General features: G+C 38.3%; 1 protein-coding gene across 1 annotated transcript; it reads left to right on the top strand.

Annotated features, from left to right (window-relative positions):
• The first annotated feature begins 793 nt into the window (after positions 1-793).
• On the top strand, positions 794-13,679 carry LOC145766307 (cytidine deaminase-like). Its single transcript, XM_082577988.1, has 4 exons — positions 794-863; positions 6,641-6,948; positions 10,772-10,826; positions 12,488-13,679. Exons 2-4 carry the CDS (start codon positions 6,695-6,697, stop codon positions 12,593-12,595), a joined length of 417 nt encoding a protein of 138 aa, XP_082434114.1. The 5' UTR covers positions 794-863; positions 6,641-6,694; the 3' UTR covers positions 12,596-13,679.
• Positions 13,680-14,725: the final 1,046 nt, after the last annotated feature.

The following is a 14,725-nucleotide window of genomic DNA, read 5'->3' as shown; positions in this document are numbered from 1 at the left end:
GAAATGGTGGTTGTTTGTAACACTGCACCACTGACATCTGATGTAAAAGTAACGTAAAATATTATCTTATACATTCAAAGAATGGTTGCATTATGACTTCATTATCTCACGTACTGCAGCGCGACTTTTGTACTTACTGACATAAAATTTTGATGCGAAAGCAGAAACAGTCCATCATCATCAAAATTAAACCAACTCGCAAAATCTGTTCTTTTTACCTTGATGTGGAGAAAACGGATCTAGCTGGCTGTGGTGGTGACGGAAGCGTTTCACAATTTGACGTTAGTTTTACTTTACTAGTTTTATACAGTTCTAGAATAAGCATTCTGAGCGCAGTTAAATCCACTCAACCACACAATAGTAGCCTACATTTGATCACTTCAATCTCTAGTAAAATAAGTTTAATCTATAACCATTAAACAACCCATGTCTGCTGCACCATCATCTCTATTTGCATATGAAACCAATTCGGGAGACATGTTTCGATTTAAGATGTTCAAAATTTATGTCGCAATAATTTTTTTTCTTTACCTCCTTTTTATACGCCCCCAACACATGTAGCCATGGGGTTTTGCACTCTACTCAAAGAGTGTCATATGATTGTTGAACAGCACAAAAATGATGACATCATATCACAAACATAGCTAGTTTGATTTCCTCGCATCGAAACTTTGGTATCGAATGAGTTATTCAACATTCTGAAGCAATACAAAAGTTTCGATTTGTTGATCGATATCTTTTGCTTTATTGACGCAAGCCCGCACACAGCAAAGGTTCTTGTTCGGCCGCAGAACATTTTATGTGCAGGCTAAGCCGTCGTCGCACGATTATAGCATAAACCTTATGCTTATACATAATATACTGTAAGTACAAAGGAGGAGAAATATAAAACTTTTGCATTTTGGGTATTTACTGTATGGGCAGGTTTTTTTATGATTTGTTGGTTACGGTTGAATAGTTTAACACTAAAAGATAAGATCAAATTTATAACATTTAATGGAAGTTGGCAACAGATGCAAATGTTTTGAAAGTAGTACAGGGCCTGATTACTTGTGATTGATCTGTGTAATGTAGCGTATATTTTCAGCAAGCATGCTGTCGTTGTGCTTGGATGCATTGAAAAGGCTTTGTGGTTTACATAGGCTACCAGCTAAGTTATTTCTCGTTTATTCCAGTTAACACATAAAAGGCTTGATTATGGGGTTTACTCTCCAGATTACAAAATCCGCCATTTTTACATTGATTCAACGTCTGCAGACGTTGAATCAATGCAAAAATGATGGGTTTTGCTGTCTGGGTCGTCTGTGGTTTACTGCTTGTGTTAGTAGTTTGGTTAGCAAGTAACGCATACTGCACCTTTGATGATAACAATACTCATAATTACAGCTTAGGCTTGGGCGACAGTGGTTATTTTACACTGGTTTAAACATACGTGACTATCAATCTAATCTTTGCGCCTGTACTATGTTTACTGTAGTTGTAATTATTATTGCAATAATTGCATTGTTACCCAATATTGAGTACCGTAGTTGAGCATACGTCGAGACCCAGAGAGGAAGGTTTCCCACTATTTGCGTACTGCTGGTGTGGAGTAGCCTACTTGTATTTCATAAAGAACAGCCTTCACGGAAGGACAGCTAAATCTCTGCTGCAAGCAAAAGTAAACTTAGACTGCAGCTGCCATGAGATACACGGAGTAATCTTAAGAACAAGGAATAGTTGAGAAATATTGTTTCTAGTAAAAAATACGTCAGTAAATGACTTGACACAATGACACATGCACTGACGTTTAAACCGAAAAATGTTGTTTTTTGTTAAAATAGCAGTACCATTGTTTTTTGTCGTTCTTCTTTTCGAGTGCAAACCGCTGGTAGCCTTGGTTAATGGTTTATAAATGATGATTTTGGCATCTGCATGGTTTGTCTTAGCTTAGCTTTTCACGCATGATCAGAAATCAAGCTTTATTTTATTATCAGGTGATCAAGCAATCTAAAAACGAGTTTTTCACTAGAGGCAGCAATTTAGTTTGTTTTTACTTCAGACCACCACATGGAAAACGCTTGCCGTTATACTCAGCTGGTAGCGCAACCATAAATAGTTTTACATGTTGTTTGGCGTCACTATATAATTATTTGCTTGCACCGTCGCCCTCACTGAGTATACACTCAAAGTTTAATCAATGCTTTTTGTAAGTTTATTTTGTTATACTGTTACAACTGTATTTCAAGTCACCAAACAAGTCGTTCAAAATCCATCAAGAGCGGCATGCAAATTCTTTATTCACTGGTTGTTATTAGCAAAAGGGCGTTTCTTCAATTCATTTTCGATTTAATTCGAAAAAATTTTTGAATGCCCCCCTCCCTTAGGAAATCCTACGTAGCCTACGCCACTGTATATAGGCTAACTATCACTTCCCTGCATAAATTCAGCGTCTCCAGACGATAAAGCAATGTGAAATCTGAAACTCAGTTCAGTTGTTTTTATTTCTGACCATCACAGCAAAAACAATAAACATCTACATAGCAAAGGTCGAGAAAAAGGTAGAAGCGACAAAACACGAACGTTGAAACGTGCTTGTGACCGAAAAAAGTTATTAAGTTGAAAGAAATTGGCACGGTCGCAACATCTTCAGAAAAATGTATCATGGAAAGGAAATAAAAAAATAAAATGTTACAAACAAAACAACAATAACATGTTTTCAGGCAATAGCTTTATTAGCCCACATAGCCTTAGCTGATATTTTCAAGATTTGTATAAATAGACAACTATATTCCTAACTGGCAGTAGTTGCCACTGCCAGTTAGGAATATAGTTGTCTATTTATACAAATATTGTAATTGCCACTGCCAGTTAGGAATATTGCAGTGCTTATGCGAGCGCAAAGTAGCCTGTGTAGAACAATGCGTGGGTTGGCTGTATCTGCAATCGATACGCAATTAAACAGTAAACACACCCAACGTCAGGCTTGAGCAAAAACCATAAAGAAAAACGCTGTTTGTGATGAAACGATTGCCAGATCATCAGTTGTAACTAGGATGTACACTGTACAGTAGGTAGGCTTATTGTTTAGATGAGATTGACTTACGAGCAGAGGTGAGCTGTAGCGCGCTATTTTTGTAGCGCCATTACTAGTGCTACTTTTTTATAACGGTGGAAGCGCTACATTTTTGTTAGTACGCTACTTTTACCCCAATGTAGCGGTAGAGAATGGGCGCTTCTTTTGCTTCAGTCGTACTTTCAGCTACTTTCCAATTTAAAGCGAAAAAAAGTAAATCATTGTTAGAGACTTTTGATAGTCACATCAGCCAAAAGACTGAGCATAAGAATAAAATTTCATTTCGAACTTGTTTTCCATAACGTCGTTGAAATTACAATGTAAATGAATGTGGTGCTGAAAGGACATGTTCGTTTTGAAGGTCATTTTGACTTTCCAAGATGCTTGAATAGAGCACTCCAGTGTCAGTTTAGGACAAAAGTAGCGCGTAGAGGTAACTCCCGCTACTTTTTGTCCGAGTAGCGGTAACGCGTTACTTTTCATCAACTGGTAGCGAATAGCGGTAGCGCCACTTTTTTTGGCATATTGTAGCGATAGCGCGCTACTTTAAAGGTAGCGGAGATCCAACTCTGTTTACTAGCCACCCTTGCGTGCACTTCTCAGTTTATCTAAATATGCTGGACATTGTAGACTCCTTGCAAGCTAATGGTCACTTAGGTTAAATCAAAATAACAGGAACATTTGTCACAACGTGCTACTTATTTCCCAATAGCCTGCTTTCTTGGAATTGCCCGCTGTTTCATTGCACTGCTGGTCGTATCACAGCGTTTGTAAGGTCAGCAGATCAGTGTGTTTTTGTAGAAACAAGACACGTAAGCAGTTTGAGGATTTATTTTAGGTCCGGGCATGTGGCAACCCAAACAAAAATCTTTGCCATTTTTACTTTGTTTTGATATCGTTTGATGTCGAAACGATTTAAAAGCGGCAGCTTTTGCTGCCTGAGAAAGTTCACTGTGTACAGTAGGTCCAACAGTAGTTTTGACTTTTGAAAGTGAGTTTCTCTCCAGAAGTCGATATGAATCGATCGGGCACAGTCTTACATAGGTGGGACGTTTTCAACTGTCTGGTAGGACGTTTTTCTTCAAAATGTAAACAAACGTAACAGAAAGAGTTACAGAAAACCGAGATTTTGGTTTCGGAGATGCAGGCCACTCGTTTTTCGATCTCCGTTTTTTTTTTTTTTTTCAAATAAAAATCCCCGTTACTCTCAGCATAATATCAACACAAAAGAGGCTTGTGAAAACATGTTTTTAGACCGTAACTTGGAATAAGTTGTTGACGCAGCCAGTAGGTGAATTGTTTGTAAACAGTTGTTCGTAAAACAATTGTTCGTAGACAGTTGTTCGTAAAATTAATTCTTCGTAAAACAATTCTTCGTAAATCATTTCTTCGTATACATCAATTGTTCGTATGGTGAATTGTTCGTAAACAGGTGATAGGTGAATTGTTTGTGAACAATTTTTCAGTTGTTACTCAGGGGCGCCGGAAGCGGGGGGCAGGTGGTGTCATGGAGGGACAGGGGGCAATGGTGCCCTTTTAAAGTCATGTAAGCTACTGCACATTTTGCAATATAACAATTTCTGCTATTCGCTTTTAGCCTAATTATAACACAGGCCAACAAAAAAATTTGGCACAAATAAAGGTGAGAGTCATTTTAAAGTATTTCAAGGCCCCTGATTCCGAAAATGCACTTAATTTTTTCGAATTGGCTCTAGCATTCGAGATATTCAACAATGAAAATATTTTTGAAATGGTTAATCAAAAGCTCAAAATAATATTCACAGCAGAAATTCTGCAACACAGTAGGTTACATCATTATAACATAGCATGATGTCCTTCTTTGTATACCGGACACTTGTATCATTACTCGATAGTGAGCTGATAGATGAGCATTATCGCTAATGGATATTAATCTTAAAAGTTTTAAAAATATGGATCTTATCTTAAAAGTTTTAAAAAAATTGGTCTTTCAGCAACAAAAGTGCCCTTTTTCATAATCCTGTCCCCCCCCCAGTCAAAAATTGTTTTGGCGCCCCTGCTGTTACTCGTGCAGGACATTTCCTTTAAAAATGCTCAAATTTCCAATAAGTAGTTTCTTGACCTTGTGCGGTGCACTATAATCTTTGTAATAAAGCTGGCCACGATACAAAAGTTTTGGCTTTCCTTTTTCTCTGCCATTCTGAATCAGGGACTCTACACTCTGTCTGCTCGTCTACAGCACGTCACATCTAGCACATCTGTAGCATATACGCTACCGTAATTAATTGTTCGTAAAGAATTGTAACTGTTTTACGAACAATTAGTATTAGGGAACGTTCAAATATTACGTAACGCCTTCGAGGGGGAGGGGGGGTTTATGCAAAGCGTTACGTTAGCGTCACATCGGGGGGAGGGGGTTCAAGCAAAACGTTACGTAACGCTTTCGAGTACGGAATGGTAGTTTTTTGTGCTGAATTTGTAGTGAAAAAGCGTTACATGGAGGAGGGGGGGTTTATGCAAAGCGTTACGTTAGCGTCACATCGGGGGGGAGGGGGTTCAAGCAAAGCATTACGTAACGCTTTCGAGTACGGAATGGTAGTTTTTTGTGCTGATATCGTAGTTTATGGGGGGGGTTTATGCAAAGCGTTACGTTAGCGTCACATCAGGGGGGAGGGGGTTCAAGCAAAACGTTACGTAACGCTTTCGAGTACGGAATGGTAGTTTTTTGTGCTGAATTTGTAGTGAAAAAGCGTTACATGGGTGAGGGGGGGATTGAAAAAAGCGTTACGTTGGCGTTACATGGGGGAGGGGGGGGGGGCAAAAATTCGGAAAAAAAGCGTTACGTAATATTTGAACGTTCCCTTACGGTTAATTGCATGTACGAAGAATTGCTTTACGAAGAATTGTGTTACGAAGAATTAATTTTCCGAACAATTGTTTACGAACAACTGTTTACGAAAAAACGTCAGACACTCACAGAAATAATTCAAGCTTTCGTTTTGTTGATTCTGTATGTGTTTGAACATTTTCACCTCGCTGACTTTTCTGTTATCATTCGTGATAACACCTTAGGCAGCCATATGGTTCGGTTTCCACTTTGTGTATTTGTGTAGATGGTTTTTGTCCTTCACATTATTTCTTGGTGGATTAGCACTAGACAACATTTATCCCTCCGTGGCATCTTGCTGCTGAACGCCAAAAAGAATAGATAATATTTTTAAGCCATTATGACCGGATCTGAAATTAAACTGTAGTCTCCAGGGTAAAAAGCGGACTTTCTAAACAAGTTGTCGATTTGTTATGCTGCTTTTAAAAATCCTGTTTTTCGGAATTCGGTTAGATTTTTTGTCGGTTTGTCGAAATTTGTTTAAAACTTAAAAATCGGAAACCGAAGGAAATAAGGAAGCCTAGTAGGAAATAGTGAAAATCCAGAAATTGTGTATAACCTTGAAGTGCTTGAGTAAATTGTAAGTTTCTGACTGCTGTTGGTTTAAACTGCAGCTTCAATTTGAACGTAGACCAAGCCTAATTGGAGGAAAGATCCGTATTTCAAATGAAAAGAATGGTTTTAAAGCTTCTAACCTTCATTTTCCACATACTATTCAGATACACTGACTGCATAGACCACGTTTTAAAGTACATCACTCAAACACACCACCAATGGCAGAGCTAACATCTCAAAGTGTGAAACCAAGTGATCTTGTTTCCAGAGCGGACAAAGCGAAGTTAAACGCCTATTGCCCGTACAGCAACTTCAGAGTTGGAGCGGCAATTTTAACTGAAGATGGACAAGTGTTTGATGGCTGTAACGTCGAAAACGCGAGTTACCCGTGCGGAGTTTGTGCCGAACGAACTGCTGTTGGGAAAGCTGTTTCCGAAGGCTACAGGAAGTTTGCTGCTATAGCTGTGATTGGGTGAGACACGTTTTACTTTCTCGACCATATCATGTTCAGGCTTAGAAAAGGGCTTTACATTGTTGACCTATTAAGCAAATACTGCTTAAGAAACATGATAGACTGTTTCACCTTAAACTTGGATAATCACCATGGGCTCTATCCAAGGGGGGGTGAGGGGGGTGATCACCCCCCCCACTAATTGGAGTGGGGGGGTGATCAATGCAAAATCACCCCCCCCCCCCCCACTCATTTGGCTTTGAAAAGGTTTTGTGATATTTTATTGATCAAATTTTGAAAAATATATTTTCGCTGTTAGCACATTTTGAATTTTTTATCAATAAGAATATATATTTCATTTCAATATGATTTTTTGGTTTGGCAACCCTGAACTACGAGCCAGGCGTTTACACTGTGTTTTAACTTAGTTGGCTTGGTAGCCACTTTAACAAGAAAAAATTCTGCCACTGCAAATGACTAGAATGACACCGTCAACCAATCAGAACATGTTATAAGAGGCTACCGTCCAATTCTGACCTTTCTCGCACTTAGCCAGAGTGTTAATCTTTGTTTTGAATTTTATTTGGTAATTACAGAAGAAAAAAGAGCAATAGCAGTGGTGGGAATCGAAACCGCGTCAATGAAATGACTACTTTCTAGCCCTAACCCCTAAAAAGTCAACTAGCTGCCAACTAGGGTTGGGACCCCGGGAAATCCCGATCCCGGAATCCCGGGATTTTCACCCGTTTTTCTAATCCCGATCCCGGGATTAATTTTATTAAAATCCCGGGATTTCCAGAAAACATCTACAAAACCTGATGTAGCGCCATATCGCTTGACGCTCATATTATTTTGGCTTTAAAGCAGTTTTACAATATCTGCTGGTTGTTTTGTACACTCCACATTAGTGATGATGATGGCGTATGAGCGATCTTTCCAGGCTAGATTGGAGGACAGGAAATCATCAGCCACTCGGCAGTCTCGTCGTCCAGGACCCTCAGACCATGCGCACCATGTGGAGGCGTGATAATAATATCAACCATGGCATAACAATGAACTACGCAATCGCTTCAGTCGTAGATTAGTGCAACTGAGTATTTTAGAGTTAGAAAGACGGTTGTGCCATTGTGCTATTAGGACAGTTTCTGCTAATTCTGCCCTATCTTTTTGCAAAGGAGAAATTAAAATTTAGCTCAGAATGGCGAATTTTGAAGATGTAAGTTCAAAGAGAAAATCCGAGGTTTGGCAAAACTTTTTGTATTGTAAATCTACAGAAAAAGCAATATGTAACTTCTGTCAAGCCGTTTTGAAAGCTTCAGCGTTTAGTACAATAACTAAATTCGGAAATTAGCAAGGACGAAGAAAAGCTTCAGGTTTCGAATCGACGAGCGTCGGAATGCCGAACTGGTTCACCTTTTGGGTACCTCAAGAAACCTTCCTACATTGATCAACCGCAGGATCAGCTTGGCCATGAAATAAAACGTCAGAAACTCGCTGCCCTGGCCACGAACGTTCTTCAAAGATTGTTCACAAGCCCAACTGTTGAATTGGATCGAGGCTCTACTGAACAACATGAAGATGCCATTACAGTAGTAGCCATGACACTGAAATAAGTTTAGCTCACGAGCTGCATGCTTTCGTAGCAAAAGATGAAAGTGAAGAAGCACAAAACTTTAATGTCGGCGCTCGAGTAATGCAAAAAGAAATGCTGATGTATGAAGCAAGCAAAAAAGGCCAGAAAACCCGAACAATTTATATGAGGCATTGAAAAGTATTAAGCCAACATCTGTTGAGGCTGAACGTGCATTTTCAGCTCTTGGATATTTTGCCAGCAAAATCAGAAATCGTCTTAAAACGATGATACTCTTGATGCTCTCATGTTTTTGCGTCAGTATTACAATAAATAAATATCGTTTGTGTAGCTTGCATGTGTATTTTCGTACTTTGCTAATCCCGAGAAATCCCGGGATTAAGGAGTAAAAATCCCGGAAAATCCCGATCCCGGGATTTCAAATTTGATCCCGAAATCCCAACCCTATTGCCAACTTAGTCGGCAGCAGTGGCCGAGTGGTTAGCGCGTTGGCCTCGCAGTCGAGAGCCTGCATGTTCGACTCCACCCCCTCCCCCCCGCACTTGCTGTTGTTTCTCTGGGGAAGAAACTTCACTATAAGTATAATTGCCTCTACCCAGTGATCGATTTCGAGTAATGGGTAGTACCAAATTTAAGTCATAAGTAGAGTAGACAACCGTAAACATACATTGACGTCAGCTGCGGCGTGGGTCAGGTGTACGTCGAAAGGCGCACACTGATGCATAGCGCTCAAGTCCGCTTTCTCGCAATGCAGGGTAAAAATATGAAAAACAAATAAACAAACAAACAAACAGTTGATAGAAAATCCAGCACTTGATTTGCTTTGGATCATCTTCTTTTCGCCATTTTTCACGTCACGGAAAACGTAGTTTATGATTGGTTTGAGTTTTCATTTGCAGTGCCAGAATTATTTCTTGTTAAGTGACTACCAGTTTGCTTACCCAAAAATGCCCTTTCCGAAACATACTTTGTGAAACGACTTGGAAACCCTATGCTTCGATCAGAAAGAAGCTGATGCTGCAATGGGGGGTCTGGGGGCTACGCCCCCCAGAAGTTGAAATGACTATGACGATTTTAGCCCACTGTCCAAAAATCACCCCCCCGAATTCTAAAAGTGGATAGAGCCCCTGATAATCACACAATTATTCAAATAGAATAACACTATATTAACCATTCATATCGGCCTAACTTAATCACCTTGAAAATTTTATTGTGCAATCTTCGGAGTTTTTTTTTATTGCAAGGTTGATTTTGTGCGTCTATTTAACGTATATCCCAGATATGCATTGCTCTCATCGCTTGCAAAGCAGACAGTTTTAACGCAGCTGTCTGGACTCAGGAGGCGAGGCACTGACGAGTACACTATTACTCTGGATTCGTTCCCTCACTGCTGAGTGTTGAGCAGCAGTAAGATTCAGTGCCATTTTTATGATGTCGTTCATATGACCCGATAAGTAAGTTCATCCAGGGATTCATACTATAGGGATCGCCAACTCGGCTGGAAATCCGACAATCGGAGTGTAAAAGTGTTGCCAGATATTTTTTATATTTTTAGAAAAAAATATTATTTTGGCATTTTTAAAGTAGTAGTTGCCCAAAACTTGCCCGTAAATAAATATTTTAAAACTAATCTAAAGCAATTTTATTTTTCACTTATCAAACTATCATATTTTTGGCAAATTTAACCTCTCTTGTACATAAAACATATTACTTGAAAAATAATTACCGGCTTCAACACTTAAAACATGAAGCTCTTTATTTCTGAGGTGTATTTTTAAGTTTCTCAATTTTTTTTGTTCTTAACTGGTTAGTAAATTTTTTTTTAAACCTGCAAGTTTTATTTAAGTTTTGCACATAAATTCAGCACATTCTTATTGCAAAGTAACACAACTACAAACTTTAACTCAATCTTGTGCAACTTTAAATTTCAGGTTAGTTTTAAACAGACAAGCTTTGGGCGACCACTACTCTTTAAAAATGCCAAAATAACATTTTTTCTAAAAATAAAAATAAAATCTGGCAACACTTTTACACTCCGATTGTCGCATTGCCAGCCGAGTTGGCGATCCCTATACTATGAATCCCTGGTTCATCGAACCTACTTCTACTGACTTGGAGGCCAGCCTTCTATCCACTCAGCCAATATCTGAGACCATTTCATATAGCTTTGGGCTTATTCATAATGAATGTTCTTTGTTGATATTTGAATGCAAATTGCTGCGGTGTGATTGTGATATCATAATTGCTGTTCAGGGACACTGATGATATCCTTACGCCATGCGGAATTTGCCGACAAACCTTGCGAGAGGTAAGTTTTAGAAACCGGTAGAAACTGTGGTTGATTTTTAACCTTAACACGGTGCAATATAAGGAATAATACACAAGGTTATATCGTAAACGTGTGAAGAACCCTTCAAAGGGTTGAATTCATTCTCTGTTGTGGACTACATGTCACAACCAAGCTGCTCACCATACTCTCTGTCTGTAACAAAACTTTTCGTTTGGTTTTTGTTAATGATGCAAACCTCTTCTTGTTGGTGGAACAACCGAGTTTGGCTTAAAAAAGATGTTTTCAGTTTAAGTACCTTATAAACCATAGGCATACGAAGCCGAGCAACGTGATCAAGTTTAACTTCTTCAAGTTTATTACATTTACATAAACATAAAACTACGCAACAAATTAAGTATCGAACGTTTTCGACATCACAAGATGTCCTCTTCAGGAATAATATACATACAAATTAACTACATCTGAAAAAAATACAATGATTAACTAAATCTATAAACAGAAAAAGACAAAAACTGCACAGTACTTCTGACTAGCTCAAACTCAACGATATAGGCTCCACGAGAATCAAAGGTAACTGCATCAAAAGGTGTTAAACAGATCGCATGATATGGTAGAAAGGCAAGGTGCGAAAAAACTAATTTTAAAATACAGAGAGCAAGAAAGACGAGCCGCAAGCATACAATATTGTCTGTTCAAAAGTGGATTGTGACGTTTGTGTAAAACGTGGATTGTGACGTTTGTGAAAAAGTGGATTGTGACGTTTGTGTAAAACTGCACAGCAAACTGTGCAGTTTTTGTCTTTTTCTGTTTATAGATTTAGTTAATCATTGTATTTTTTTCAGATGTAGTTAATTTGTATGTATATTATTCCTGAAGAGGACATCTTGTGATGTCGAAAACGTTCGATACTTAATTTGTTGCGTAGTTTTATGTTTATGTAAATGTAATAAACTTGAAGATGTTAAACTTGATCACGTTGCTCGGCTTCGTATGCCTATGGTTCAACAAGACAAACTCTCTACCGAAGCTCTACCTTATAAACATTGATCAAAATTATTTTGGTTGTAAAGAAATGTGACATGTGCTTTTTATCATGTTCAAAATGTGTAGGTGTAGGTTTCAAAATGTGTGGTGGTAGAGACTTCGATTAAGTGTAATAGCCCGAAGTTAATTTTAGTAAGCTATCTCCTTTTTATCATACTGTAAGCGTTTCCCCAGAACTCATCCTGCGCTTCCAGTGGGGATCGAACGAGCGACTCCTGATGTTTGTTAGATCCTTTCACTGTTTGGCCACGTGGACGAAAAAGTCGCGCACGTTTAACTTTCAACTTGTATCTATGTTTATATCATAGCCGATGCGGCCTTTGATAAATTGGATGCTCAGTTGCTCAGTTCGTACATTTTTCCAAAAGTCCCTATGTACTGCAGTGTCTCAAAGTGTTCTTGGTTGACTAATTGATATATTTTATTGCAAGTTAAATAGAAATGTTGTTATTCGTTGTCACTTGTCTGCCACGGCACGCCCCCTGAAAAGGCTGCAGCTTAAACAGAGATGTTCGTAGTTCTTTCCTGATGACGTAGCCGATAAATTTAAGTTTCCTTTGAGTTGTGCAGTTTAATCCTTATCTTGTGACATGCAGTTTAAAACTTGAATCTATCGTGATGACTTTGTTTTGCAGTTTTCAAAAACGATGCCGGTGTATTGTGCCAGAAAGGACCAATCCTTTGAGACTTACACAATTGAGCAACTGCTTTTCAAGTCATTTGGCCCGGAGGATCTCAAGTAGTGATGGAGAGGTAGTTTCCTCTGAAGAGCACTGTTCTGTACCTCTGATTTAAAACTGAAAAACTTTTTTCAAAAATGGCTTTAATTTTGATAAAAATTTATTCCAAAGAAATGTTATAGCCTAACTATCTGTTAATTGCAAATAATTATATCAATTGGTTGCTTCTATCCTCTATTTTACGACTTTCGCCAACCTATAAAGCTTAGTGTGACAATTGCAACACCCCCAGAGGATGTCATACGATATTCCGACAGACCCATGGGCTACATTCAATTGTGTAAAGCATACATCTATTAGTAAGTTGCGTTAACTTCATTGTAATATATTTAGTTGTAGTATATCGGTAGTAAAATTTAATTTTTGTTATTTTTTTCTTCAATGCATAAATGTAGGCTAATTCAATTTTTATTTTCGTACGTGAGGGCACAGTGCTGGGCCAAAAGCATTCGATTTATTTAGCCTATGTTTAGTGTAGGTATACTTCTAATCAAAATGGTAATGTTTGATCTGTTTGTCTTACGTAGCTTTATCTGTTTGTGATACAACAAAGTGGATTCTCTGTCATCGTCAGCATTTAGCTGGAATCATTGCTTGAATCCCACTGTGTTGGTCGCTGGTGCGGATTTTATGTTTTCATTATTGTGTGTTTTGTGCATTCTTTTGTACAACCACAACTTTCATATCCTCACTAATGATAAAAAATTTGATAAAAATTTATTCCAAAAAACTATTATAGCCTAACTATCTGTTAATTGCAAATACTTATATGCAACTCCTCCATCTTCGTTTCTGCTTTACTTTCCTTATTTTTTTTTCGTATTTAATTGTTGGACCATCGTTTTTTTGTTATTCTCTTTCTTAAAACGAATCCCTGTCACCGTGGACGTGTTATTCTGAGCTTACCTAAGCAAATGTCTTGTCGTGCTACCGTAAGTAAAGTATAACTGTAGATCGCTTCGTTTGAAAACATCCAGCTTTCACATTGTTATATATCATACCATCCGTCCTGTATGCAAGTTTGCCCACAAAGCATTGGGAAAGATTTGCCATTAATCTCTACATTCAAATAAAAGTCTATTCTGTATTTCCTGAAAATAGTGATTTGATATGATTGATTGTAAGACTCTTTAGTCTTTATCCTCGGGCTGAAAAAAGCCTCTTTAGAAATTAACCCATTCATTTCCTAATAGCCTACATGTAGTGTAGAGGCTTTGAATCATTTGATAACTCAAGGTGTGCGCTTGAGCAACGCTTTTCAACGACAGCTCATAATGCAGCGGCACCTAGTGGATGAAACAATTTACAGCCAACAACAACATTTCAAGAACAAGCTTATTTGGGTTCATTTTGCAGATCGTCCTACATGAAACGCATATAGGTCACTGTTCCAGCGGCTTGATTGCCCTCTTGATTTGTAATTGTGCTGACGTTGAGTTTGCGTTGTTTCTTTGTTCTCCGTGACGTGGCCTGCCTGAGGACCCAGACGTTTCACTCGCTTTTGTCGGAGCCGTTGTGTGTGGAGAGACCATTTACCTTTTTATGTTAAAATTCAGTATCGGTAAAGCGAGCGAGAGGACACCTTTACGATATGTGTGTAGGCCGCTTCAGATTTGAGTTTAACCGTTGTGAAGAATCATAAGTAGCCTATGTACAAAAAATCAGGTTTTTACCCCACTTCAGACTCATTAATCAAAACAAATAAATAATTGCAAGTTATGGTTGTGACAGGAAGGAAAGAAAGTAGTCTTTGTAGATAAGCATTAAGCTCCTACTCTTGTATCCAATCACGTACGGTACGCTAAACAAACAGGTTTCACAAATAGTTCATTGTAAAACTGTCGACATATTTCACAAAAAGCTGCCAACGGCGGAAAATTTCTACTTGTGAATGTTTGTTAGCCAATGAGTATAGTCGCTCATGCTGATGTAAAAATAGACAATGTTGCCGCAATCTTTTCCTAATTTTTTTATTTTATTTTAATAAGTAGGCTAGTCTGTGCCTGCATTGGTTTCTTTAAGTACATCTAGGCTATATGTTGCATTTGCTGTTTGAATATCGCCTGCTTAATTTAATACGCATTTTTAACAATGATTTTATGCCACGTTTATAACACAAAAACAACACAGGCC

This window comes from Aplidium turbinatum, chromosome 3 (genome assembly GCF_918807975.1).
Source record: "Aplidium turbinatum chromosome 3, kaAplTurb1.1, whole genome shotgun sequence".
Lineage (NCBI taxonomy): Eukaryota > Metazoa > Chordata > Ascidiacea > Aplousobranchia > Polyclinidae > Aplidium > Aplidium turbinatum.
This window is presented reverse-complemented; position numbering and strand designations above follow the sequence as displayed.

Excerpts from the sequence above, each read along its gene's own strand:
- LOC145766307 (XM_082577988.1), top strand. The coding sequence starts at position 6,695 with ATGGCAGAGCTAACATCTCAAAGTGTGAAACCAAGTGATCTTGTTTCC. Across the intron at positions 6,949-10,771 it reads GCTGCTATAGCTGTGATTGG|GGACACTGATGATATCCTTA; the intron begins GTGAGACACGTT and ends ATTGCTGTTCAG. Across the intron at positions 10,827-12,487 it reads GCCGACAAACCTTGCGAGAG|TTTTCAAAAACGATGCCGGT; the intron begins GTAAGTTTTAGA and ends TTTGTTTTGCAG.